The following is a 26077-nucleotide window of genomic DNA, read 5'->3' on the forward strand; positions in this document are numbered from 1 at the left end:
CATAAATCTCTCGCAGCCTAAAATACAATTTTACCACTTAGAAGACATTTTCTCACACAAACATTTCACAATACCAAAAACAAACAGGTACAAACACTTTCTGTTTTCCACCAGAAGGCGACATTGTGAAGTGGGCGGGGCTCTCCCCCAGCTCTGTGTTCAACATTCAGTCAATAAGAAGTGGTGCTGTGAAGAGAACAATTGTCAGAGTGAATGTTGAACATCAGCTAGTTTCTCCTGTTGATTGAAACCTTGTTGTACAGATGGAACATTGGCTGTGGATTCTTCTTGCTGCTCTTTTCTTTGGTAAGACACAAAGATCAACATGTTTCCTCTTTAAACACTTCAACACATTACTGAGCTGTACATTAAGAGCTGTTAAAGCTGCTGATTGTTGTCCTTTAATCAATCATCTTTATTGATTCATCTCTTCCTCTGCATGTTCTGTTCTTCCTCAGAGTGTAAAGGAGAAGACAAAGTGATCCAACCAGGAGGAGAAGTCATTGCTGCTGAAGGAGACTCTCTCACACTCAACTGTACCTTTGAGACCAGTAGCACACAATTACCAACATTGTTCTGGTACAAACAAGAAGTGAACAGTTACCCAAAGTACATGTTGAAACGTTACTCAAAAACAAAAGAAAATTCTCCAGAGTTCAAGGAAGACAGATTTGATGCTGAACTCAAAGACAAATCAGTTCCTCTGAAGATCCAGAAGCTTCATGTGTTAGACTCTGCTGTGTACTACTGTGCTCTGCAGCCCACAGTGACAGGAAACAGCAAAACTCTGTACAAAAACCTTTAGACAACTCAGTATCCTTAACAACCACCAGATGGCGCTATAATCTAATAAAAAGGTGCATGCCAACAATCTGCAGTAATTTGTTCTTTCAAAACTATCCAGATGACACTCAGATCTACATTTTAGTCATAGCAGGTGATTATGGACCAGTTGGCTGTTTATGTCTCCAACAGATCAATGAGTGAATCCAGATCAACTTTCTGCAGATAAACACAGACAGATTTGATTTGAGTTCAAATCATGTGTGTTAGATGAATCTTGGCTAGATATAGAACAAAATCTCTCTGATAACCTAGATATTTCTAATTTACCTTTCTTTATTTCTAAAATTAAACAACACAAATGCTTCAGAAGTTTAAACATCAGCTCATCTCTAACAGCCTGGTGGGATTTTCTTAAAAAAAAAACAACCTCACATTATTTCCATGTAAACTCACAATTTACTGCCTGACCCAAATAGACCTAGACCTTCCCCTTACAGTAACACGTTTCATGGACCTTAAAAATCCCAAGCTCACCTCCAAAATTTATAATTTGATATCTAACATAGATGAAACAATTTATTTACCCATGACAAAATGGGAGTCTGAGCTATCAATGAATTCTAGTGATCAATTTTGGCTACAGTTCTGTTTGAATGCCTTTAATATGACCAAAAGTCCTAATCTGCAACTTACTCAGTACAATATTCTCCAAACAATTCACTACACCGGACAGAGGTTATTTGAAATGGGTCTCAATCAGTCTGCTGTATGCAGACAGTGCACAGGTAACAACATAGACGACTATTTGCTTTCTCTGTGTGTCCGGCCGCTGACAGACACAGACACACCAGGAACAGAGGAGCTTTCTGTTAGCGGCAGATAAGACGGCTTTGAGTTGGTTGTGAACTTCTGATGAGTTTCCACAGTTTCTCAGGACTACATAGCAGCATGTCCGCCTTCTGCGGTCCTCCTCCTGACGCACCGCGGACAAGCTTTTGTTCTTCGGACCGCCAGCTGCCTTCGCATAGCGGAGCGCGAAGCTCCCGATCATGATCGCCGAAGGTGGAAATGCTGCTGCGATCTGAGAAACCATCATATGAATTTGTGTTTCCAGTGGTGTCCAGAACAAAAATAAAGACTGATGTCATTCCCACATATTTACACATTTATTTGCAGCTTCGCGCTGAATTTGCTGTTTGATGACATCTGGAGCCCCATCAACAGATAGCAGATTTCACCGCGGTAAACGTTTGCTGGTTGGACAAAAAACACTCACTCAGCGCGAAGCTGCAGGAGACTATCTTCATAATGTGCTTTAATTACAGTTATGATTATATTTAAGGGCCTGCTCTGCTCGATCATATGTTTTAAAATCCGTGCGGTCAGACGACGCTGAAGTTGGGTTGCGATTCACAGCTTCTGATTTGCGAGGGCACTAAAGGAACATTCTGCTGCATTTTTCACATTAAGATCACCTAAAACCGGGTCCTGTTCACAAACCGCTGGACCTGGACTGCTCAAACCTGGATTCCTGGATCTTAATGCGACAAATGCAGTGGAATGTTCCTTTAGTGCCCTCGCGAATCAGAAGCTGTGAATTGTAAGCCAACTTCAACGGTCTGACACACAGAGAAAGCAGTGATGTCATCACCCCGCCTCCCCTCTGCTAATGCTCACTGAGAAAGAATTTTGCTACAAAGTTCGCAGGGTGGATGTGAAAATGCAAATGCAATCCCCTTTTTGCATTTGCATTTTAATTGTGACACAGAAAAAGCGGTTTTTAAGTATAAAATGAAAAAGCATTTTGAAATATTGCTTTTTCATTTAAATTTTGAGTCATTTGATGCAGCTTCATTTTGAAAATTAAAAAGCATTTCTGTTAATCCATTTTAATTGTCAAATTAGACATTTCCAAATGAATTTTGCTACACATTTATTAGGGACGTTTTTGAAAAAGAAATGTCAAAAACCATTTTCATTAGCATTTTAATTAAGTGACAGAATAAGCTGTGTTGAGGAAGGAAATGAAAAAGAATTTTGGTGGATTGCTTTTTCATTTTATTTTTGAGTCAAAAAATGCAGCTTCATTTTGAAAATGAAAAAGCATTTCTGGTTTTGAATTTGCTTTTTATTTATGCTACAGAATCGCTTCCATAAATAACATCAACATAGAATCTAAAAAGGAATCTAACAGATCTCATTTATATTACAACAACAGCTGTGTTTTTTTTGATGCTGCTGATCAGTTAGAGGGCCCACAAATTACATTTCGCTTAGGGCCCCCAGAAGTCCAGGGCCGGCCCTGCCTGTGGGTCTGTCCACCTGTCCAATCATTCTGGCGTAAGGTCTGTGAGGATTTATCAATCTGGTTTAATCATAAGATTCCTGCTTGCCCCAAATTCTGCTTATTAGGTGACCTGAATAACATCAACATGGAATCTAACAAGGCTTATATGGTTGTCACCGCTGTATGTATCGCAAAGAAAACTATCCTCCTAAACTGGAAATCTAAAAATAATCTTAGCATCAACCACTACAGAAACCTCATGTCAGAGCATATTAGTTTAGAGATAATGTCCTCCACAAAAAACCTGTCGGCTTCAGCCTCTCCCTGGCTCCAGCTTATTAGTCACATCACCTAGTAGGGGTGGGATGGTGATGGGTTGAGCCGGGTCCTGGCTGGTTGGGTGGGCCAGGGTGGGTTTGGGGTGGTGGGCTCTGCCGAGCCTGCCGTTCTCCCGGCTCGGGGCTCTGGTTGCTCGGGTGGGGGTGGCGCGCACTCTGCCGGCAACTTGGCAGGGGTTCTCGGGCTGGTGCCTTCTGGGCGCAGGGTAGGCAGTGCGGCTGACCGGGAATGGCAGCCGGGTGCAGTGCTTGGTGGCTGGTTGCCATGGGGGGCTTGGGGTTCTGGGGTCGTCTGCCCGTTTTGCCCGTGGCCAGTAGTTGGCGCATGGCCTGGCCTCCCAGGGGTCGAAGTTGCATTCACAGCAAGGGTTAAGGGGTTCACTTGGGTGGGTTAATTTTATTATTATTATTTAATTTTTTTATGTATTTATTATTATTATTATTATTTTTTCAGCTCCTCTGGGACTGTGAGCGACCGTGTGAGACTAGTAGCGGGAGTGAAGCGAGAGGCCATGCCCTCCCTTGCATCTACCAATCAACAATAGCAGCTACTTAGAATGAGAGCCAGAGAGTGCTCTTTTTTTCTATATATATAAACAATCTTTTTTCAAATTTGGACAGTTTGCATTTTGTCATGTTGGGAGGCAGTCCTGGCATTGCCCCGCTTGGCCATGCCTAGGCCCAATTATTGGGCAAGTCAAAAAAGATGTACAACACACCTACATCTCACCTACGTCCGCCTAACTTAGACTTGTGTGTTGTATATGTGTTCGCCTTCCTGTAGTAAAAAACGTGCAAGAACATTTTTGACCATTTTCGCCTGCATACAGTCAAAATCCACCTGTAGGGGGAAATGTGACTGAGGCTTAATCCAGAGGAAAAGGAGCTAAGAAAAGAAGAAGAACAGATGAAAGAGCAGATGGAGAGATTGAGGGAGGAGCTGAGCTGTTAGTGAACTATAGAAGAGACACAAACTTCCACTTTCAACACAGTTCAAGACACAAAAGCCAAACATCAGCTTCATCCAACATGCTGTCTGTGCAGACATCTGTGTTCACTCTGCTGCTTCTAGTCATTGGAACAGGTTGATGGGATTCTTTCAAAGATCCATTTCAGCATTTGATGTTTGTCCATCGCTGATCTGACTTCTCTCTTCCTTTAGATGTCAGCTGTGAAGAACTCACTGCAGTCAAGAAGGAAGAGTCTACTTTGGAAGGAACTTTTGTCTCTTTGTCCTACAAATATAAAAATGCTGCAAAAGGAAGTGATCAGTTTTACTGGTATCGACAGTTTCCAGGAAAACCTACAAAGTTCTTGATCTCTCATTCTGGAACAGGAACACCAATTTCCCAGCCAGTTCCTGGATTTTCCTTCAAAGTGAGTGATGAAAAAAGACAAATGGATCTGCAGATCTCCTCTGCTGCAGTGACAGACTCTGCTGTGTACTACTGTGCTGTGAGGCCCACAGTGACAGGAAACAACAAAACTCTGTACAAAAACCTGCAACAACACAATACTACAAAGTATCCACTAGAGGGCGTCACAGACTGTGAAAGCACTGATTCATTAGACCGACGGCAGAGACAACAGAGAAACGAAGCACTAAATATCACAGACAGAGATGGGGAGTAGAGAGAGAGATGAAGCAGCATGATGTGTCCATTTGAAGATGATTTAGTGGATGAAGAAGCTCATATCATACTTTTTCCTCCATGAGAGGGTGATAAGACCACATATGGATGTTGGAAAGATAAACTTTTTTACATTGTTGATCTAACTTAATTATTTGCTTCAGTTAAGATAAATCATTTTTTTGTTTAGTCAGTTTAAAAATAACATGTAGTTTTCAGACAGTTATTTTACTTTCATTCAAATTAATTCAATTAAGTAGGTGTAACTTTGGTGCTGCCATTAGATCGGCACCGCAAGGGATTGTGGGATACCATTCCCTTTGCCTGTCTGGACGGATTTTGGTTTAAGTGTGGGTTTTTGACCAAATGTGTTTAGTTGTTTTAATGTGTTTCACCGTGTTTTGTTGAGTTATTTTGTCCTACTAAGCTTATGTCTTTGCACCATAAGTGAGAGTACGGTGGCCGAGATGGGAGGAAGGAAGAGGAGGATGTTTTTATAGTACCCCTACCTCACAATTCTGTAATGACAAGGATGGAGTTCTTAAAATATTTGTATGCACCACATATCTAGTGTTTCATGTTTTTATTTTCATAAAAATGAGAATATCTGCAGGCTCAAACTTAGACATATGAGAGTTCAAGAATTATAATAAGTTAAGATGGAAAAACTTTAATTGAATTGGAGTAATATGACATTTAGTTAAATAAATATGTAAATTTGAGTTGTATAAACAATTATTGAGTTTTATAGATGTAAGAAATTAGGTTGAATGAGTTTAACTCCATTACTTGTTACCAACAGAATTAATTCATTTACGGTAAGTTGGCAAAATTGGATAAGATATATATATATATATATATATGCGTCACGAGGAAAATGGAAATAAGATCAGAAACTCGTCCGTTTCCTTTGTCTGTTCTTCTACTACAAGCAGAAAGTCTTTCTTTTGCTGATTCAGCCGTATTACTTTTTTGATGGACGTATAATCTTCATACGCCGTCATTAAAAGCTCAGACTCTGTCTCACTGAAGTGTAGCGCTTTCTTTTTTTCTCCACGCGTTTCCATGGTGACTCCGTAAATCTGCGATCCATTCAGAATGTCTTTATGTACATGCCGCGCACGTGCATTAACCCAGGGTTACCAAGTCGAGCGTAATTACGCCAACTCATATCCGGTCTTTTGGAACCGTCATACCCAGAGTAAGCAAGTTCAGGCGGATTTCAGCCAGAGTTCAGGCTTAAAGTCAGGCTAGTTTAAACATGCTTCCTGGAAAACCCCCCTGTTGTGGAAGCACTAAACATTTTGATTGGTTGAGATGAACTGAAAAAGAGCTCATTGGCCCCGCCCACTGAATTTCACATCATCCAGGGACATTATTTCTTCCTCATAGTGCTGCAGTGGAAGAACAGAGTTCATCTGCTGTCTGTGTGGCTTCAAGAACTCCAAAGACATGTTGCTTTACCTCTTTTTGCTTCTATCTCACATTTTAGGTGAGTTTAAGAACAGAGATTCAAGTTTGCTTGAAGCTGCTGCATCAACTCATCATCTCATTCATCTAATGGCTTCATTTTCTCCACTTTTTCCAGGACTCACAGATGGAGTCACAATCTCTCCTGATCAGGATCAACTTACAGGAACTGAAGGAAAATCTGTTACAATGAAATGTAACTATCAGACAGATTACAGAGACCTTTGGCTTTACTGGTACAAACATGATTTTGACCTTCAGGCTCCTCAGTTTATTCTCTGGAAAGGAGGAAAAGATCAAACAGGTGAACATATTCCAGATAAACGATATGAATCCAGAACAACAGACACATCAACTGAACTAATCATCAGAGAGTTAACCCTGGCAGACACAGCTCTCTACTACTGTGCTGTAGACACACAGTGATCCAAAGTGTAGAAGAGGCTGTACAAAAACCTGAAGACAGATATGGGACTACTCTTCAAAGAGGAGGGAAGTGGTTTTCAAAGCACAGTAGCTTCATATCAGATGGATTCTGTTCATTCCTGTTTGATCAGAGTCTCTGTGGTTACAGCTGCTAATGAAACACTGTGGGAGGATTCACATGAGCAGATGATCCACATCAACCAATAAACATCTACATGAAGGTTCAAACACTCACAATTCATTAATACAGAGGTTTGTGGGAACTTAGTTTCTGTTCTCAGGAAGAAAAAAGCTGTTAAAAATTTAAATGACCTTGAAGCGCCTGTCTTTCAGAATAAACTATATGCATGTAAATATAAAAATATACTACACTAAAGAATACATTCTATTATAAAATATGAGTTATTTTTATGAGCTAATTTTCTCACCAGAGAGTAAAACACCTCGATCTCTGAGGCACCGACTTTTGTTTCTTGTCTAGCCCATTTAACGTCAACCTAAAGCCGACTTCAGCACTGTGTCTGCGTTCTGCCCTTAAAAACAAACATCTAGACTCTTGCAAAGTTGGATGTGCATGTTGTGGAACCTTACACTCTTTTCTGATCTGGAATTTGAAGTGGACGAGGTTCCACAGTGGCCCCGAAGACGTCTGCAGGACGTTTCTGTATGTAATGTATGATTATAACAAGAAATTGCGCAGAAGTTGATTTATACCAGCCAACACACAGAGTATTTGTCGTTATTGTGTTGAAACACAGCAAAAAATGCCCCTTCATGTGGCATCCGTCATAAACATTTGTGATGTAGTTATGCATCCACACAGTAATACAGTTGACAAAATAATACAAAAGCATTTATACACGAGGCACAACGTGTGAAAATAAAGCATTAGCTACTGCACTATATGTTTATAATGCATATTTAATTCTAGTTGTAAGATTTACTCACGGGTCTGGCGTCTTCATCACTTTTGATTGTAGAATTTGTAGAAATATAGAGAGAAAGTGCATTTATTTTTTGTGAGAAATTAACATTATAATACATTTAAAAGCTCAAAAAGGGTTTTCTTTGCATTACATAGGCCCTTTAAACCTCTTATCACTGAAACTTATATAAAACACAAATTTAAAACCACCAGACTTTATTGTGCTAAAGAAGCCACAAAAGAGGGATGAAAGAGCCACAGGACGCCAATCCATTCTGGAATCTTGTCCACTGGTAAATTCAGCTTCTATTTTCCACCAGAGGGCGACATTGTGAAGTGACAATACGGATGAAGGATGAGGTGCTTTAGAGAGCCTGAAAGGAACCAGCAACAGGGGAGGAGAGGTGGCAGATTGTGGTCCCCAGTTCCCTGAAACAATTTGTTCTAAAATCCTGTCACGGAACTACAGGAGCTGGCCATTTCAAAGTTTCAAAAACTCTTCAACGACTCCGACAAGGGTTTTATTGGGGCCGGTTAAGGAGGGATGTCGAAGACTTTTGCCGTCGCTGCGATCTCTGTACAGCATACAAGAACCCGCCAGATCAGTCACATGCCCAGGTCCAGCAGCTGGCTGTGGGCGCCCCAATGAAGAGGGTAGCTGTGGGCATTGTGGGCCCCTTTCCCCGCACAGACCACGGCAATCACTACGTTCTGGTAGACTATTTTACAAAATGGCCCGAGGCATACGCCATACCAGACCAGGAAGCAGAGACTTTAGCAGATGATTTAGTAGCTGAGATGTTTGCCAGATTTGGAACACCGGAGGTCATCCACAGCGATCAAGGCAGAAATTTTGAGTCTGCAGTATTTGGTGCTATGTGTAAGCAGCTGGGCATACAAAAGACGTGGAGCACAACTTTGCATCCCCAGAGCAATGGATTGGTTGAACGGTTCAACAAAACTTTGGCAAAACAACCTGCCATCCTCACATTCTTTGAAATGCCACAATATTATATGGAAAGTGAGGAAATATAAAAAAAATGTATACGTGGTAAGAACATTTATAAGTAATGTATCACATTATGAGCATACGCAGGGTAAGCTGAAGGCACACAATCAACTCGATTTACAAAGGATTCAAGCATGAGGCAGAGTTTGTTACTGCCTCACATCGCAGTATATTGTTATTGTAAAGGAAATACTCAAAATACCGCAGCGCTTATTAGAAAATGATTGAACCAACTTTTTGAATCAACAGAAAATGCCTTCATAGCACAGCTCCAACATAAAGCCTCATGTTCTGCTGTGAAGCTCCTCCACCTCCTGCTGTGGTTTGTTCTTCAGTTTGCAGTAAAAACAAAGAATTTTTCCAACTCTTGCAAAAGTTCAGTAAAGTTGATAAGTGGATGATCTGTCATCTGAAGAGGAGGAGCTTCACAGCAGAACATGAAGCTTCCTGTTGGAGCTGAAGAGCTGCTGTGTTCTCTCTGTTCTTCATTCAGTACCAGTGAAAAGAATGTTGCTGCTTCTCATCTGGATGATGATGGTCTCCTTTAAAACTGGTAAGTCATCAAAAGATGCAGATGGAAAAAGAGATGATGGACAGGAGAAACATCTGGAGATGTTTGAACTGATTTACTTTGAGATGATAAAAGTCACATTAAAGATTAGAATCCAAATGTCATGATGAAATCTATCTTTGTTGTTTCCAGGATCCTCTGAGGATTTACTGAAACCATTGAAAGATGAACTGATGGCTTTGGAAGGAGACACTGTCACTCTGTCTTGCAAATATTCTGGTTCTATACGAGAATTCTTCTGGTACCAACAGAAGTCCAGTTCATCTCCACAGTTTCTGATTAAAGAATATTCAGATGAAACTGAGAAGTTCTCAGTGAATCACAACAAACAGCAACAGGAGTTTCATCTGCAGATCTCCTCTGCTGCAGTGACAGACTCTGCTGTGTACTACTGTGCTGTGGAGCCCACAGTGACAGGAAACAACAAAACTCTGTACAAAAACCTGCAGAGAAAACACAATACTACACAACATCCACTAGAGGGCATGAAAGCACTGATTGTTGAGTCAATGGACTGAAGAAAAATTCCACAGATAAAGGAAGCAGTAATAAAGAGAGACTGAGCTGCTTTGGAAGAACCTAACCAGGGGTTTCCAAAGTTTTTCATTCAAATATAAAAAAATAAACAAAGGTACAAAGGTTGTTGTGCAACACTATAAGTTGCACAACAACACATGAAAATTGTGTGTTCCTAACTCACCTATAATATGAAGAACTTTGACCTTAGCGGGAGCAGTGATGCTGTGCTTTGGACTGGAGGATGGCTGATATGTCAGGAGAAAGTTTGGTTGTTGAGACTCGAAGAACTTCACAGAGATGGCTACCAGTCATTCTGGTTCTCAGTCGGTTTTTGTTCAGATTTAACAGAGAAAAGGTTTGTTCACGAATGTATGTTGAGCTGAAAAGGCTCAACATTCTTTTTGTGTTATCTCACCAAAGGGAACTTGGTCTTATCCAAACACTGATGGAAGTCAGGGAGGGAGAGAAGCTGATGTTGACTCTTCAGAGAATCATCACACTGCATTTCAATAAGTTCTAACTGCAGACCCTCTTCCACTTCTTCTGCATCCACTGAGAAGAGAGTTGAGAACAGCTTGATTTCTCTCTCAATGACAATGCCGGGTGAATTCTGTCAGAAGAGATGCAATCACAGACACATATTTCTCCTTACCTTTGGAAAAGTAGACTTGGTTTCAGACAGTGAAGGGAAGTGTGCAGCATTAAAGTTTTATAGTTGAGTCTCAAACAGGCGGAGCTTTACACAGAAGGCTTTCATGTGGGCATATAGGTGTGGAACCAGCTGCTATTTGCCTTGCAGGCTCTTGTTCAGTGTATTCAAATGAATAGTAAGATCCACTAAAAATGCCAGGTCTGCCAACCATAAAGGGTCACTCAACTCACAAAGAGGCCAGCCCTTCTCCTTCAGAAAGCTGTGATCTCAGTACATAAAACCACTGCAGCACAGAGCCATGCTTGAGCCAGTGCATATCAGAGTGGTAAAGCACATCGCCGTATTCAGCATCCACAATAGACAGGAAAGCTCGGAATTCCCTGTGGTACAGTCCTCTGGCTCAAATTATGTTGATAGTTTTCACCACCGTGCTCATCACATCATCCAGCTGGACAGTCTTAGCACACAGCACTTTTTGGTGGATTATGCAGTGCATCCGAACAGCCTCAACTCCGCTCTCTTTTACTTTGGCGCACACCATCGATGCCATTCCTTTGCGCTCGCCTGTCACAGCCGGGACTCCATCCGTTGTTACTCCACATAGCTTCTCTCATTGTAGCCCCATCTTGTCAATCCCATCTGACATCGCTTCAAAAATGTCTTTGTCCGTCACCGTGCCTTTCAGGCTAATCATATCAAGCAGCTTTTCCGTACAACAAAAATCATCATCAACTCCCCGCAAAAAAAATTAACAGCGGTGCGGTGTCTGTGGCATCAGTGCCTCTCATCGTCGCAATCGAGGAAAATTCTAAAGAACAAGTCATGACAAGTTAGCAGACAAGTCCTCGATTCCCCGCACCACAGTATTTCTGGACAAACTCACGTTGTTTAAATCCTGCACTTTATCTGGGCACATTATTTCTGTGACTTTCATGAGACACTGCTTTATGAAATTCCTATCTGAGAGAGGTTTGCCGTGCTGCGCTATAAGTTTAGCAAATTCATAGCTTGCTTCAGTTGCTTCACTTTCCGTGTTCGTTTGGCACCGGTGTCAGACGTGTAGCTCCGATGTTTGGTATCATAATGCCGCTGGATATTATACTCTTTCATCACAGCAAAAGCTTGCCTACAAATCAAACTGACACACTTTCCTTTAATTTCTTTAAAGAAATACTCTTTTTTTCCCCCACCGTGTCTGATGTCGTTGGCACTAGCTTGCTATTTTGCGTTTCATTTGTGCTGCTATTTCTGGTGACTCGCTGTATTTACAGCCAATGCTTGTGGTAACGGTTCTTCTTTGCTTCATTTGTTTAGCTAAAGCACTGTTAACTCCACCTAGAGGTAAAACGGAATACAAAAAAAAGTGGCACTCAAGCTGGAGGCGCAGGTAACATTCGATTGCAATTTATAATTTGCTGCAGCGGGCTAATAAAAACTGGGCGGGCCGTAGTTTGGACACCCCTGAACGTAACTCTTTGTTCAAATAAAGCTGAAAAAGAGCTCATTGGCCCCGCCCACTGAACTTCACATCATCCAGTCACATTATTTCTTCCTCATTGTGCTGCAGTGGAAGAACAGAGTTCATCTGCTGTCTGTGTGGCTTCAAGAACTCCAAAGACATGTTGCTTTACCTCTTTTTGCTTCTATCTCACATTCTAGGTGAGTTTAAGAACAGAGATTCAAGTTTGCTTGAAGCTGCTGCATCAACTCATCATCTCATTCATCTAATGGCTTCATTTTCTCCACTTTTTCCAGGACTCACAGCTGGAGACTCAATATCTCCTGATCAAGATCAACTTACAGGAACTGAAGGAAAATCTGTTACAATGAAATGTAACTATCAGACAGCTGACAGCACTCCTTATCTTTACTGGTATAAACATGATTCTGACCTTCAGGCTCCTCAGTTTATTCTCTGGAAAGGAGCAAAAAGTTCCACGAGAGAATTTATTCCAGATAAACGATATGAATCCAGAACAACAGACACATCAACTGAACTGATCATCAGAAAGTTAACCCTGGCAGACACAGCTCTCTATTACTGTGCTGTAGACACACAGTGATCCAAAGTGTAGAAGAGGCTGTACAAAAACCTGAAGACAGATATGGGACTACTCTTCAAAGAGGAGGGAAGTGGTTTTCAAAGCACAGCTTCATATCAGATGGATTCTGTTCATTCCTGTTTGATCAGAGTCTCTGTGGTTACAGCTGCTAATGAAACACTGATGGAGGATTCACATGAGCTTATGATCCACATCAACCAATAAACATCTACATGAAGCTGTTCTACACATCTACTATGAAACACATAAACCACATATTCTTGTAAAATGAAAACAAATGCAATTTTTAAGTGGTCTTTTTTTCAGCAAATCAGATGTTTCTTCTCTGAATTTAGGAAAATGAAATTACACACCTTTTTCTTGAAGGTGGAAGCTACTTCTTGTTTAATGGAAGTTGCATAATGTTATGCAGTTAAATATAATTTCTTCTGATAAATAGCAAGTAAATTGATTTTGTTTTCATGTACAGTAAATTTAGAAAATTAAGAAAAGACCATATCGTTTGATTCTGTAAATAAAGTCATTTGCACATTTTTAAATTATATGATAATTTATTTTCACATAGGGTAAAATGACAGACAGGGTCACACAGTGGAGGCTGCAAAGGTTTTTCTGGACAAATATAAAACAGTGAATATGAGTATAGTTTGAAGATGCAGATTGTCCTGCAGAATTGGTGAATACTACAAGATCGCCTTCCCAGTGTACTTAATCCTTGTGCTATCCTAGATGTCATGGTTTGGGTTTCTTTGTATTGGTTTTTGCTTTCCGTTTTGGTCACTGTCATGTTTGAGTTTTGTTTCCTGTTTTATTTTGAAATATTTTTTTTAATATTTTTTACTTCCTCTGTCCCAATCAGCCCTGATCATGTTCACCTGTGTCTTGTCATTCTTGTTTGTATTTAAGTCTTGTCTCTGCCTTCCTCTTGTGCTGGTCCATTAACGTCTTTTCCCTGACTCCTTTCTGCCATGTTCATGTTTTGCTCTCAGTAAGTTTTGTTTTGTGATCCTGCTCTGCAGCGCTTTTTGTTTTGTTAATAAACCCTCTAGTCCTGAACCCGTTGGCCTCCCGTCTCTGCATCTGGGTCCTACCGGCTCTCGAGTCCCCCTTCCCGTGACACTAGACACGTTAACATTGGGGGTGGGGTCATCTAGACCCACAAGACAGTGTGCTACACCTTTTTATTTCAATGTTTTGTGATCTTTACTGGTGCCCATGGATTACATAAAATCCTCTTCATCTTTATCCACCTGTGTCATGGTACGGATAACACGTCAATGTAAGGATCGGGTCATCTGGACCCCATAAGATAGCACAAGAGTTAAATTAAAAAGTAAGGACCTGGGAAAAAAATTGAGTTAGTTTTGGATCATCACATTAAACTATTTTCCTCAGGACTACTCTTACCAGGTAATTTGTACCCGAGTATCCTAGGTTGGCTCGCTGCACTGATCACTCCTTCACACACACACAATGACATCACATTCTGCTAAAACTGCTCAGTCCTACTCTCACTGATGGTTTCATGGACACAGTGGATTTGCTTTTATGGAATCCATCCCAGTTGTCAGGGGGAATCTCACTAAGACCACCCGATCAGACGTTTTCTCATATCAAATGCACCTGTACAGGTCAATGCACGCTTGGATGCTGGGGATTGTTGGGTTCTCTGGTGATCTTGCAGTTCCCATGATGTAGTCATTGACTACATGACTGTATGTTGCATGGTGCGACTACACCACATTTCAGTTGATAGTCACAAGCGCCCTTATGGCAAGACACGGGCTGTCAGCGAGCAAAAAATGGGTAAGCCTTTGCAGACTGTCTATACCTTGTGCAGTCCACAGGATTGGGGGAGGGGTTCAGAAACTGAAAAGTCTGTACAACACGCTTGTGCCTTACCTGCTTCACCCTTACTTTACTCTTGCACATTGTAGTGTTGGCTAGACCAGTTGATTACAGGATGGCTATGGAAAAAAAATGTGTAATATTTTTTTTAATCAAATGGCTCAGCAAGCATTGTACGACCTTGCTCTTTTGTGCAGGCCACCTGCATGCCCTATTCAGGTTTACCTATTTTTTTGCCCGCATCCAGCCATAGGGGCAGTTGTAACTAATCCATAAGGAGGACCAATTGTTGAAACAACAATGGGAATACAGATTGTTGGATGAAATCCATCCATTAAGGCTTGGAACCCACTTTTGACACTAGTGTAGGACTTTGTGGTCCACTGAATCTACACAATTTGCAGTGCTTTGTGAGATTTCCACTCACACACAGAAACGTTAACAAACACAAATTGTTGTCTTCTGCCAAAAAAAAATTATTAGGAGAATACAAAGAGTTCACAAAGAAATTATTTAATGAACTTTGTTCACAAAACATATATCAAAACGTGGAGTGCTTCCCAGCTTTTGATTACAAGCTGAACCCATTGTACTATGAAGTCCCAAACTGATCATAATTAAATAAATAAATATGACCTCATGCAAATACACAATCAACCAATAAATCTCTCATAAATATATAAAAAGATCATGACATTGTGAAAAACCTGCACACGGATTTTAAATTAGCCATTATATTATTAAACATGTTTATTTTTGCTTAAAAAACCTGTCCATTATTTTAAAACAGCATTTTTAACAGCAACATGAAATAAAAAGGAAACCTACTTTGGAAAACATTGATTTTTAAATCCCATGTTCGGAAAAAAGCCATAGAATTTTAATAATATTTAACATGATTAAAATTAAACTTTTAAAATGCTGTTTAAAATAATGGACAGGTTCTTAAAGCACACCTGAAAAATATTTGATAATATAAAGGCTTATTTAAAATCTGTACAGGTTTTTCCACAATTTCATGATCTTTTTATATATTTATGAGAGATCTATTGGTTGATTGTGTATTCGCACAAGGTCAAATTTATTTATTTAATTATGATCAGTTTGGGACTCCATATAATACATTCAGTATATTCATTAATAACAAAAATTGATACAAGCAAGATAAAACGCATGTGTCAAGATTTTATTCTAAGCAACAATGAAACAGTTAATGAATAAAGACTAATAAAATAATAAATTATGCATTTACCTAAGATGCTTATGAAACGTTCAGACCAGCCTCGACAACCCGTGTTTAAGTGACCAGTTCCAGTAAAAAGTCTAATTAAACACGCGTAACGTAAATGCACGTTTTGGGTTTCTGCGTTAAAAACTTTCTTGTTCACATGTCGCTACACAAGTTTTTAAGTCTGTCTGCGCTCTATGTAAAAATGTGCGACCATTAAAAGCGCTTTGAAAGTTAAACCAGTAGAACTTTGGTTTAACTTTGGGGATTTGCATTTGGTAGTGGCGCATGGATGGTATCATTTTTATTTCCCAGAAGTACCAACTATTTAAAAATTGATCATGGAGGAGAAATTAAAAATTGAAGTTTTTGCCCAGCTTGAATTATACAACACCAAGTCTTTCATATATTACAATAGAGCTGTGAAAGAAAAAGCCTGGAGAGATTTGCGAGATTTGCACCACTTTCACATTTCGCACAAAGACTCTTCCAATTCTGGGTAGATGCGTTAGTAGTATTGGGTAGTGACAGCCCAGTGGGAACACCATATCCTAAAAGGCATTCAAGAACCCACGGCCAGCGCATTTTTGAACGAGCAACACATGCCCAGTGTGGATGTAGCATCACACAAATAAATATTAACTGTACACTGGACAGACAATCTCTAATGCAATCTCTTAGTAGATTATGCAAAGCAAAAGTGAAGGTGTAAAAGGGACATGTTTGACTGGGATGTACTAAACCCAACAACATTGGCCAAGAATGGCCAATTGGGCAAATAAAGTAAAATGGAAGCTTGTTGGATTTATCCATGGATCCAGACACTAAACAAATAAAAAGACACACCTCTAAAAGTACTAACATTTTATCCCTTATAAAATCAAGATGACTTATTTAAAAAAATAAAAACATCCAACTCCAAGACTTAGAAATAAACCAATAAACATAAAAGAAAAGCTTTTTCATATTTATTTAACTTTGATGTAAAATCAAAGTTAAAGTTAAAAGGGTCATAAAATGACCCTTTTCAGCAACCTGCCTCCACTGATCTTATGACAAACTGCCACACATGGTAGATCTGGTTTGCATCAAAGTAAATAAAGAGAGGGCTTGCTTGCACACCATAAAAAGATTCTCTTGTCTTGCAGAGAAGTGAGATGGAACCACCAATGGGTTCAAAACACTGACTTCTCAAAGATGTCTTTTCAGGTGATACTTCAAGTTACCCCTTTGGCTGAAGCTTTGCCCACAACTTTTACAAGAAAAGGGCTTCTCACCTGTGTGAACTCTCAGGTGTTGAGACAAATTTCCACTCCGGCTAAAACGTCTGCCACATATTTTACATAAATATGGCTGCTCGCCTGTGTGAATCCTTGTGTGGCAGGTTAAAACACTAATTTGTCTGAACCTTTTTCCACAGGTTTTACAAAGGAAAGGCCTTTGATCTGTATGAATTCTCATGTGACTGGACAAACATCTTTTTCGACTGAACCTTTTTCCACATGTTTCGCAGGAAAAAGGCCTTTCACCTGTGTGGATTTTAAGGTGTTCGGTTAAGTTATCTTGTCGGCTAAAGGTTTTTCCACATGTCCCGCAGGAATACGGCTTTTCGCCTGCGTGCGTCTTCATATGGACTCCCAGGCTGCCACTTTGTTTAAATTTTTTTCCACATAATTTACAGCTATATCGCCTCTCACCTGTGTGAGTTCTAATGTGGCGCAAAAGAAGAGTACTGTTACCAAATGTCTTCCCGCATGTTTTACATAAATATGGCTTCTCCCCTGTGTGAGTCCTCACATGGCCCAACATGTGACTTTTTTGTCTGAATCTTTTTCCGCATAATTTACAAGCAAAGAGCTTCTCACCTGTGTGTATTTTTGTGTGCAATAATAATGAACATTTGCGAGTGAATTGTTTTCCACAAGTTTTGCATGAAAACGCCTTGTGACCTGTGTGACCTTTCATGTGTGTAGCCAAAGTATTACGGAGGGAAAATCTTTTTCCACAAGTTTTGCAAGCAAATGGCCTTTCGTCTGAGTGACTGCTCATGTGAGCTGATAAAACCTCACTTCGGGCAAAACCTTTTCCACATGTTTTACAAGTAAAGGGCCTCTCCCCTGTGTGAGTCCTGTTGTGACGCAGCAAACTTTCATTTCGGCTATATTTCTTTCCACATGTGTCACAGGAGTACGGTTTCTCAGCTGTATGAACTGCGGTATGGAGCAACATATTACCGCGTTGTGTAAACCGTTTTCCACACGTTTCACAAGCAAATGGCTTCTCGCCATTGTGAATTCTTCGGTGAGCTATCAAACTATGTCGAGCAAAATGTTTCCCACACACCGTACATAAATATTTGTTTTTAGATGTTTTTTTGAAAGTATTGTCACCTCCTTGCCTACTTCTCAGTGAGGTTGATTGGGATTTCTGGCGCCTGCCATGTCCCCTCAATGAAGACTTCTTACCTGTACCAGTTTTACAGTGAGTCTTTGCAGGGGAAGGGCTGTCAACATCCATATTGTGATAACTTTTCTTGTTCTGTTGCTTCCTGAGCTTCAGCTTCACAGATGGAGATGATCTCAAATGTTCAAAGTTCCTTTTTTGATCTTGATTCAGAGCTTCAGACCTGTTGTTGGTAAGCAGCTGTTCTGTACTCGACTGTGGTTCACGAAGGTCGACTTTCTTGTTCGTTCTAAGTAGACACACATCTAAGTAGACACACAAACAGCAGAGAAATAGAGATCTTATCAATAGTAACTATTAAAACAAGATTGACTGCATTTCCTGCATAAAGTAATTAAAGTAATTTACCAATTATATTATAAAATTCTGAAACGGTAGCAAACCCAAAGCACAACATTTGCAAAAACATTTTTAAATAGAAAAACACATTTAAAGTCTCACTCAATCATCTTTTTATCCATTTTAAAAGTGTTCCCAGTTGTCTTTTATCACAATTATGCAGTTTTTAGCCAAAATAAAAAAATCTGTGTCATTTTCTTTAATATAAGTTCTGTAGAGCAGCAGCAGTTTATTAGAAATTCACCTCTGAATTGTGCGTAGAGCAACCGCCAACCTCACTCCATTTTTTACCCATACCAGTGCAACAAAATTGCGAGCAACACTGGAGCTATCCAGGCGTACACCTTGGAGCCAGATGCCAGCTCAGAAGAGGAAAACAAAGACATGCATGGATGTATTTGCCTGCAAGTGGACACATCAGAATGGAGCCGAGTAGGGCATTTGTGGTCTGCAATCTTCTGTGACGGAAGATTGTAGCTTCTGTCACAGCTGCAAACTTTTTAAGCAGCGTATTTTCATCACACTAAATTATATAGGGCATTAAGCAATCCACACAGTCAAGTCTTCGTCACAACTGCCCTTACAGGTGCATCTGTAGACATAAAATGAGCAAACCTGTACGGGCAACATGTATGTACCGTTCAGGAATGAACAAAGTCGTAGATCACTTGGTGATCCCGAAGAGCGGTTCATGCGCACTTTTTCCTACAGTCATGCTCTGGGTAACAGGTCATAGTGAACATTTAAACAACACCTCAGGGTTATTTAGGGTGAAGACGCAGGCCTGTTGTACGGATTGTACGCATTTTTTTCGCCCTCCTTCCTACCCTGTAAATCCTGCCCATGTGGTGTACCATGGCTGCCATGACAATCACACCATTCCAAATTATTAATTAAATTGTTTTCTAGTGTAAAAAAGACTACATTCTTTGTTTTTCACTTCAACTCATGGATGATAATGTGTCTCCGGGCTCTTTGGATCACTGACATCTCAGACACCTGTGATAACGAGTTTGCCAGGACAAACTACTAAAGCAGGACATTCCACATTATTAAGCAGATCAACATTTTCAAGCCATAAGGGGATAGAAAGGATCTCTGCTGCTGAAAGGTGTGAAATAGTTAAATACCTCGGCCAGGAATGAAAACCTTGGATATTTCTGGCTTAAGTGGAGAAGCTTGTGTATGTTGAAATCATGTTTATGAATGACAGAAGGATAGAGCATAAGATTGACAGACAGATATGTATCCATCTGTTGATTATGAAGCCTTCACTAGAAGTTATCATTCATCCACACATCATGCCGTTTACATACCTATTCTGTGTAGCTTTATAACCGGCTTCAACGTGAGATCCAGCCGATGGGGTTCAGAAATAATTATTCCTTTGCGTTTGTTCACATCCAGCTCCTCTGTAATGTGTAAAGATTCTAAACATTTGCCTTGAAGCTGTGGGGGATCTGATTCCTCCTCTTTAATGTGTGATGGTTCGGGTTCCTCCTCCTTAATTTGTCTGGGTTCTGGTTCTTCTTCTTTAATTTCTCGGGGTTCTGTTTCTTCTTGGTCTTTGCTGTAGTTCATCTCTGGGTTTAAAATCTGACTATTTGTAACAAAGTCATCTTTCAAGAAATGCTGCTGATGGTCTGAAGGGTTCAAAAGAGCACAAGAAGTCATTATTAAAGTAAATAAAATAAAAAAACAATCATCCATTTTCCTGTTGTCCCTTGAATACAGTGGTACCTACCGATTCTGTGCAATTGTATTTGTATTTCCTGGGTGATGCCCTGCAGGGCACGCTGATGATTCATCTCGTCATCATTCTGGATGAATTCATTTTCATTAACTTCAGATTGTTCTTTCGACCAGGGTTCAAACTGCAGCACCAGAAAAATGCCATTCTCCTGTTTTGCTTCCAACTCCTCTGCCTCTTGATTCACACTGAGCTCCAGCTGCTCCTCTTTAATCTGTAGAGGTTCTGCTTCTGCCGGACCTGGGTTTGGTTGGCTCGGTTGGTTTGGCTCCTGGTTTAATAGCAGCTGGACAGCAGACACTTCCACTTTGTGAAGGACTTGCTGCTGAATTTCTGAAGATATCATTTAAAAAATACAATTATCAGATGTTTTGAAGTTTATCAGAATTTTTTAAATATCTAGAAAAGTTTTGAGGCAATGACTTGATTCTTTGACTGATTGATTTTATTGAAAATAAAAACTTGTTTTGTTTTAAGACAAGTTTAATTTGTGAACTTGTTTTAAAAGGGTTTGCTGCAATCCACCACTCAGACTCGTCAGTCTGATTGTTTTTACCATAATAATCTGTCCAGGGTCACTAACACTTTCTGAAGGTAGAAAACAGACTTCTGTTCTCCAATCTACTGCTTCCTGGGACAATGTACAGACATCATTTTGCGTACCAGAATGCAAGATTCTGTTAGGTATCAAAGTGTTACTATTTTTAGGGTGTATTAAGACAGGAAAAGTTCGTTGGTCTGGACCAAGTCTGCTTAATTCGATCCGGATCGAGTCCTGAATCTGGTATTTGGTCTGTATTCAGACTGATGTCTACCAGACATTTCTGATTTGAATCAAAGCTTGTAAACAAAATCATATCTCTAAATGTCTTTCAGTTATTAGCCAGGAATTACAAGGGCAATTTTGAACGTCTGTATTAAGTTCAGATACAACTATTTTTACTTGCTAACCTGGTCCGGCGGAGGCTGCTGCATGGCTGTTACTAAGGAGAAGTCACCTAAGAAGGTACACTGATAAGTGTTTAAGACATATAGATTGAGAAGCTATTTGTATCACATTAAAAATTGCTTTAATGAGCCTATATTCATCTGACCACATTTTAATTAGTTTTTTATTTATTTTATTGAACCTTTATTTAACCAGGATACATTTTTCTTTTTCTTTTATTCATTGATTTCAAAAGCAAAAATAAAACTAAAGAAAACAAACAACAGAAAAATATATTTCTTTATAGAGATGAATCAAAATTAGGATAATTAGTCATGAATTGATGGAAAAAATTATATACATCCACACATTTAAATATTTCAATTATAAATAGAACTACCATTCCTTATACACAGTTCATGACCCACTGAAAGCATTAAAGATGATTAAATGTTTAAAGAAAATCTGCCAATAGGGTAAACATTTTTGACTTATTTATAAGGGGTCTGTTTTGGCAGATATCCACCACTATCCAATTGCCAAACAAACTTAGAGAAACTGTGTGCAACACAATATCCATAAAGTGGGATAAAGGCACCAGAAAGATAAAGGAACAAAATTTGTGTCAACACTAAAAGGCACAGATATCCTTTAACATGCACTCTCCCAAGTCCCTGATGTCACAGACCTCCTTCCTGCAGGTCATATCTTAACAGTAGGGAGTCAAACACCTGATTTTCCATGTGAGTGCAAAAATCAAAATAAAAAGATTTTCCTAAACTTTTTTAAGCGGAAATCCAGACGTTTACCAGTGGATCCAGGCCGAATATTGGTAGGAGTATGAATAAATTCATTTGGCAGATTTAGTGGAACAATTGTCCAGAACCTGTGAGTTCAGAAGAGCACACTTCAAAAAGACCTTCAGTCTGTTGTGGTAACGGCTGATGGAGAAATTCCTCCACGCTCTGCCAGGCACCAAGACGATCCGGCTGCAGACAACAAGATGGCAGCTAGACTAAAACCCCAACAGGTTTTTCCACTTGTTGTTTTTTTTCCAGCTTTAAGCTTTAATCATTTTGTCACAATTCTGAACCCTTTTTTAAATGTAATTTTTAAAAGAAATAAAGCAATGACATAATTTTGCTCCATTTTAATTGTACCTTGCTCCATGATACTTTTATTTCGTACTGGTGACCAAAACTTTTACCATTCTTTCATATTTTTAAGCTTTAATAAAATGTGGTAATATTATGAAAACTTTTTAAATGTCTATTTTTGAAAGGGTTAAAGTTATTTATACATATATACATATAGAGAGAGAGAGAGAGAGAGAGAGAGAGAGAGAGAGAGAGAGAGATATCTATATATATTTATATAGATATATCTATATATAGATGTATCTATATATATAGATATACAGTATATAGACAATCATCAACAAAAGTGAGAAATAGAATAACACTCAAAGTGAAACATCTTCGTTTTAGACGATCTTCCAGTGGGCGATTTAATTCACTCTGAAAAACAGGCACCAAAACCTCTACGAGCACGCTTTACAGGCTGCTGTTACTGCAAGGGGGCGATGTTTGCCTATGAGGAAAAAATTGTTTGTTAATTTGTTTGATTGTTGCTTTTTGTAGTTTTATTCGGCCCCTCATCTGCAGCCTTTAGCCGATTCACAGAAATCACAGCAGCTCGTACCTGCAGAAGGCGATCCAGCAGACATGCTGTTTTCCTGCTCCACAAAAACCAAAATCCAAGCAGCTGGCGTTCTAGTAGGATCCCAACGGCCACCCAAATCCACAAACGTGGTTTGCACGCTTGGAAGAGAACCAGAAAACAAAGGAAAAGCGGGTCTGCAGTTACGGAAACTGACGAGGCTCAAAAGAGCTCGCCACGTTCTGAACCAGTATAAATGGATGTGGATGGGAAAGGGGTTAATAAACAAATGTTTTCCTAAACAAATCTGTCAAATCAAACGTGGCTTTTGAAAAAGCGAATCTGATGAGCGAACTAACAAACTGACTGATCGACTTCTTTAATGACTCCCTGAAGATTGTGATCTCCTCCGCCCATCTCCATGACTCAGCATTGTAGGATTTGAACCACCAACCGCATATTTGATCTGTGCCCCACAAATACTATTTAGTCACAAATTTTTATTTTAATTGTTGTATAATATCCCATCTGTTTGTAGATTATAAAATATTCTATGTACATATTTTTGGGGGAATAATTTATTCATGGGAAATCAAACACATGGACTATTTATGTTCTGAATTTACTCAGAATTATGGGTAAATTTTGCAAACATACATGTAAATATGCTAACAACATTTTTATATGTTTTTTCACAAAGAGAGGATTTTTGTTCATAAAAAAGTAGGCTATTGAGTCCTGCACTAACACAAAAGCTCTTAGAAAGGAGGTTTATTATGAGGTTAATTCAGTCTCAATAATCAGAAATGCACACAACCTGTTTCACAAATACACACGATCTGATTCACAACTGTAGTTTTACTCAAACGTGCAATATAAATTTGGAAATGCACCCGTTGTGTTTCACAAATGCACACCCTGTGTTTCACAAACACACACGTGTTTCTCACATTTCCAAATTTATATTGCACACCTGCGTAAAATTATAGTTGTGAATCAGAGCGTGTGTAATTATGAAACAGGTTGTGTGCATTTCTGATTATTGACACTGAATTACCTCCATAGTTTATTTACTAATTTTTTAAGTAGGCTATCATTTTTTTCAACCTCCTGGCAAGTTCAATAACCCGTTTTTATCCTGTAGAGCTCTATGTGGAGTGTCCTGTATTGATTACTTGTATGTGCAATCTTTGTCAATAACGTTTATGGGGCTTATTTAGGGACGTGGACTTAAAACAATTTGGAAGGAAGAGGAGCTGAGAGAAGAGGAAGATCAGATGAAAGAGCAGATGGAGAGATTGAGGGAGGAGCTGAGCTGTTAGTGAACTATAGAAGAGACACAAACTTCCACTTTCAACACAGTTCAACACACAAAAGCCAAACATCAGCTTCCTCCAACATGCTGTCTGTGCAGACATCTGTGTTCACTCTGCTGCTTCTAGTCATTGGAACAGCTTGATGGGATTCTTTCAAAGATCCATTTCAGCATTTGATGTTTGTCCATCACTGATCTGACTTCTCTCTTCCTTTAGATGTCAGCTGTGAAGAACTCACTGCAGTCAAGAAGGAAGAGTCCACTTTGGAAGGAACTTCTGTCACTCTGTCCTACGAATACTCTAAAACTCCAACTGGAAGCGATGAGTTTTACTGGTATCGACAGTTTCCAGGAAAACCTCCAGAGTTCTTGATCTCTCACTTGGGATCAAAAGCAACATTACAGAGTTTGGATCCTAGATTTTCTCACGAAGTGAAAGCTGCTGAGAAACAGATAGATCTGCAGATCTCCTCTGCTGCAGTGACAGACTCTGCTGTGTACTACTGTGCTGTGAGGCCCACAGTGACAGGAAACAACAAAACTCTGTACAAAAACCTGCAACAACGCAATACTACACAACATCCACTAGAGGGCGTGACACACTGTGAAAGCTCTGATTGTTGAGTAGCTGGATTAAAGATTAAGTCAGCAGAGAAATGAAGCAGTAAATATCAGAGACAGAGCTACTTTGGAAGAACTAAACTCTTTGATTGGTTGAGATGAACTGAAAAAGAGCTCATTGGCCCCGCCCACTGAACTTCACATCATCCAGTGACATTATTTCTACCTCATAGTGCTGCAGTGGAAGAACAGAGTTCATCTGCTGTCTGTGTGGCTTCAAGAACTCCAAAGACATGTTGCTTTACCTCTTTTTGCTTCTATCTCACATTCTAGGTGAGTTTAAGAACAGAGATTCAAGTTTGCTTGAAGCTGCTGCATCAACTCATCATCTCATTCATCTAATGGCTTAATTTTCTCCACTTTTTCCAGGACTCACAGATGGAGACTCAATCTCTCCTGATCAAGATCAACTTACAGGAACTGAAGGAAAATCTGTTACAATGAAATGTAACTATCAGACAAGTAGCAGCTATCCTTATCTTTACTGGTACAAACATGATTCTGACCTTCAGGCTCCTCAGTTTATTCTCTGGAAAGGAGCAAAAAGCTACAGCAAACATGAAAATATTCCAGATAAACGATATGAATCCAGAACAACAGACACATCAACTGAACTGATCATCAGAGAGTTAACCCTGGCAGACACAGCTCTCTACTACTGTGCTCTACGGAGAGCACAGTGATCCAAAGTGTAGAAGAGGCTGTACAAAAACCTGAAGACAGATATGGGACTACTCTTCAAAGAGGAGGGAAGTGGTTTTCAAAGCACAGCTTCATATCAGATGGATTCTGTTCATTCCTGTTTGATCAGAGTCTCTGTGGTTACAGCTGCTAATGAAACACTGTGGGAGGATTCACATGAGCAGTTCAGTTAAACGTTGTTTCTGTTGTGATGATGGAGGTGGGCTTCTTACTGTGTCGTAGAAGTTAGCACTCTCACCTCACAGCAAGAGGCCCTGGTTCAAATCCCAGCTGGGTAGTTTTGAATGAAGTTTGTATGTTTTCCTCATGCGTGTGTCAATGTTCTCCGGGCACTCCAGTTTCGTCCCAGCCAAAACATGCTTTATAGGTTAACTAATGATTCTAAATCGTGCCTAGGTGTGAGAGTGTGGTCCTGTGACTGACTGACAGCCTGCACAGAGCGTACCACATTAGCTGGGACAGGCTCCAGCAACCATGCGACTCCAAAAGACATTCAGCAGGTTCTGAAAATGGATGGAGAGAAAAAAAGCAAGTGATACTTTTAATG

General features: G+C 39.8%; 1 protein-coding gene across 2 annotated transcripts; it reads right to left on the reverse strand.

Annotated features, from left to right (window-relative positions):
* Positions 1-54: 54 nt before the first annotated feature.
* Positions 55-23245, reverse strand: LOC101172022 (zinc finger protein 345). Of its 2 annotated transcripts, XM_023965649.1 has the most exons (5): positions 22935-23243; positions 20300-20638; positions 19872-20198; positions 18219-18461; positions 55-186 (listed from the first exon to the last, which is right to left on the reverse strand). In XM_023965649.1, the coding sequence occupies exons 1-5, from the start codon at positions 22957-22959 to the stop codon at positions 167-169; spliced, it is 954 nt and encodes a 317-aa protein (XP_023821417.1). In that variant the 5' UTR covers positions 22960-23243; the 3' UTR covers positions 55-166. The 2 variants fall into 2 exon arrangements, with proteins under 2 accessions (XP_023821417.1, XP_011484620.1); XM_011486318.3 differs by lacking the exon at positions 55-186 and having other exon boundaries at positions 15322-18461; positions 22935-23245.
* Between the last annotated feature and the right edge of the window lie 2832 nt (positions 23246-26077).

This window comes from Oryzias latipes, chromosome 17 (assembly GCF_002234675.1).
Source record: "Oryzias latipes chromosome 17, ASM223467v1".
Lineage (NCBI taxonomy): Eukaryota > Metazoa > Chordata > Actinopteri > Beloniformes > Adrianichthyidae > Oryzias > Oryzias latipes.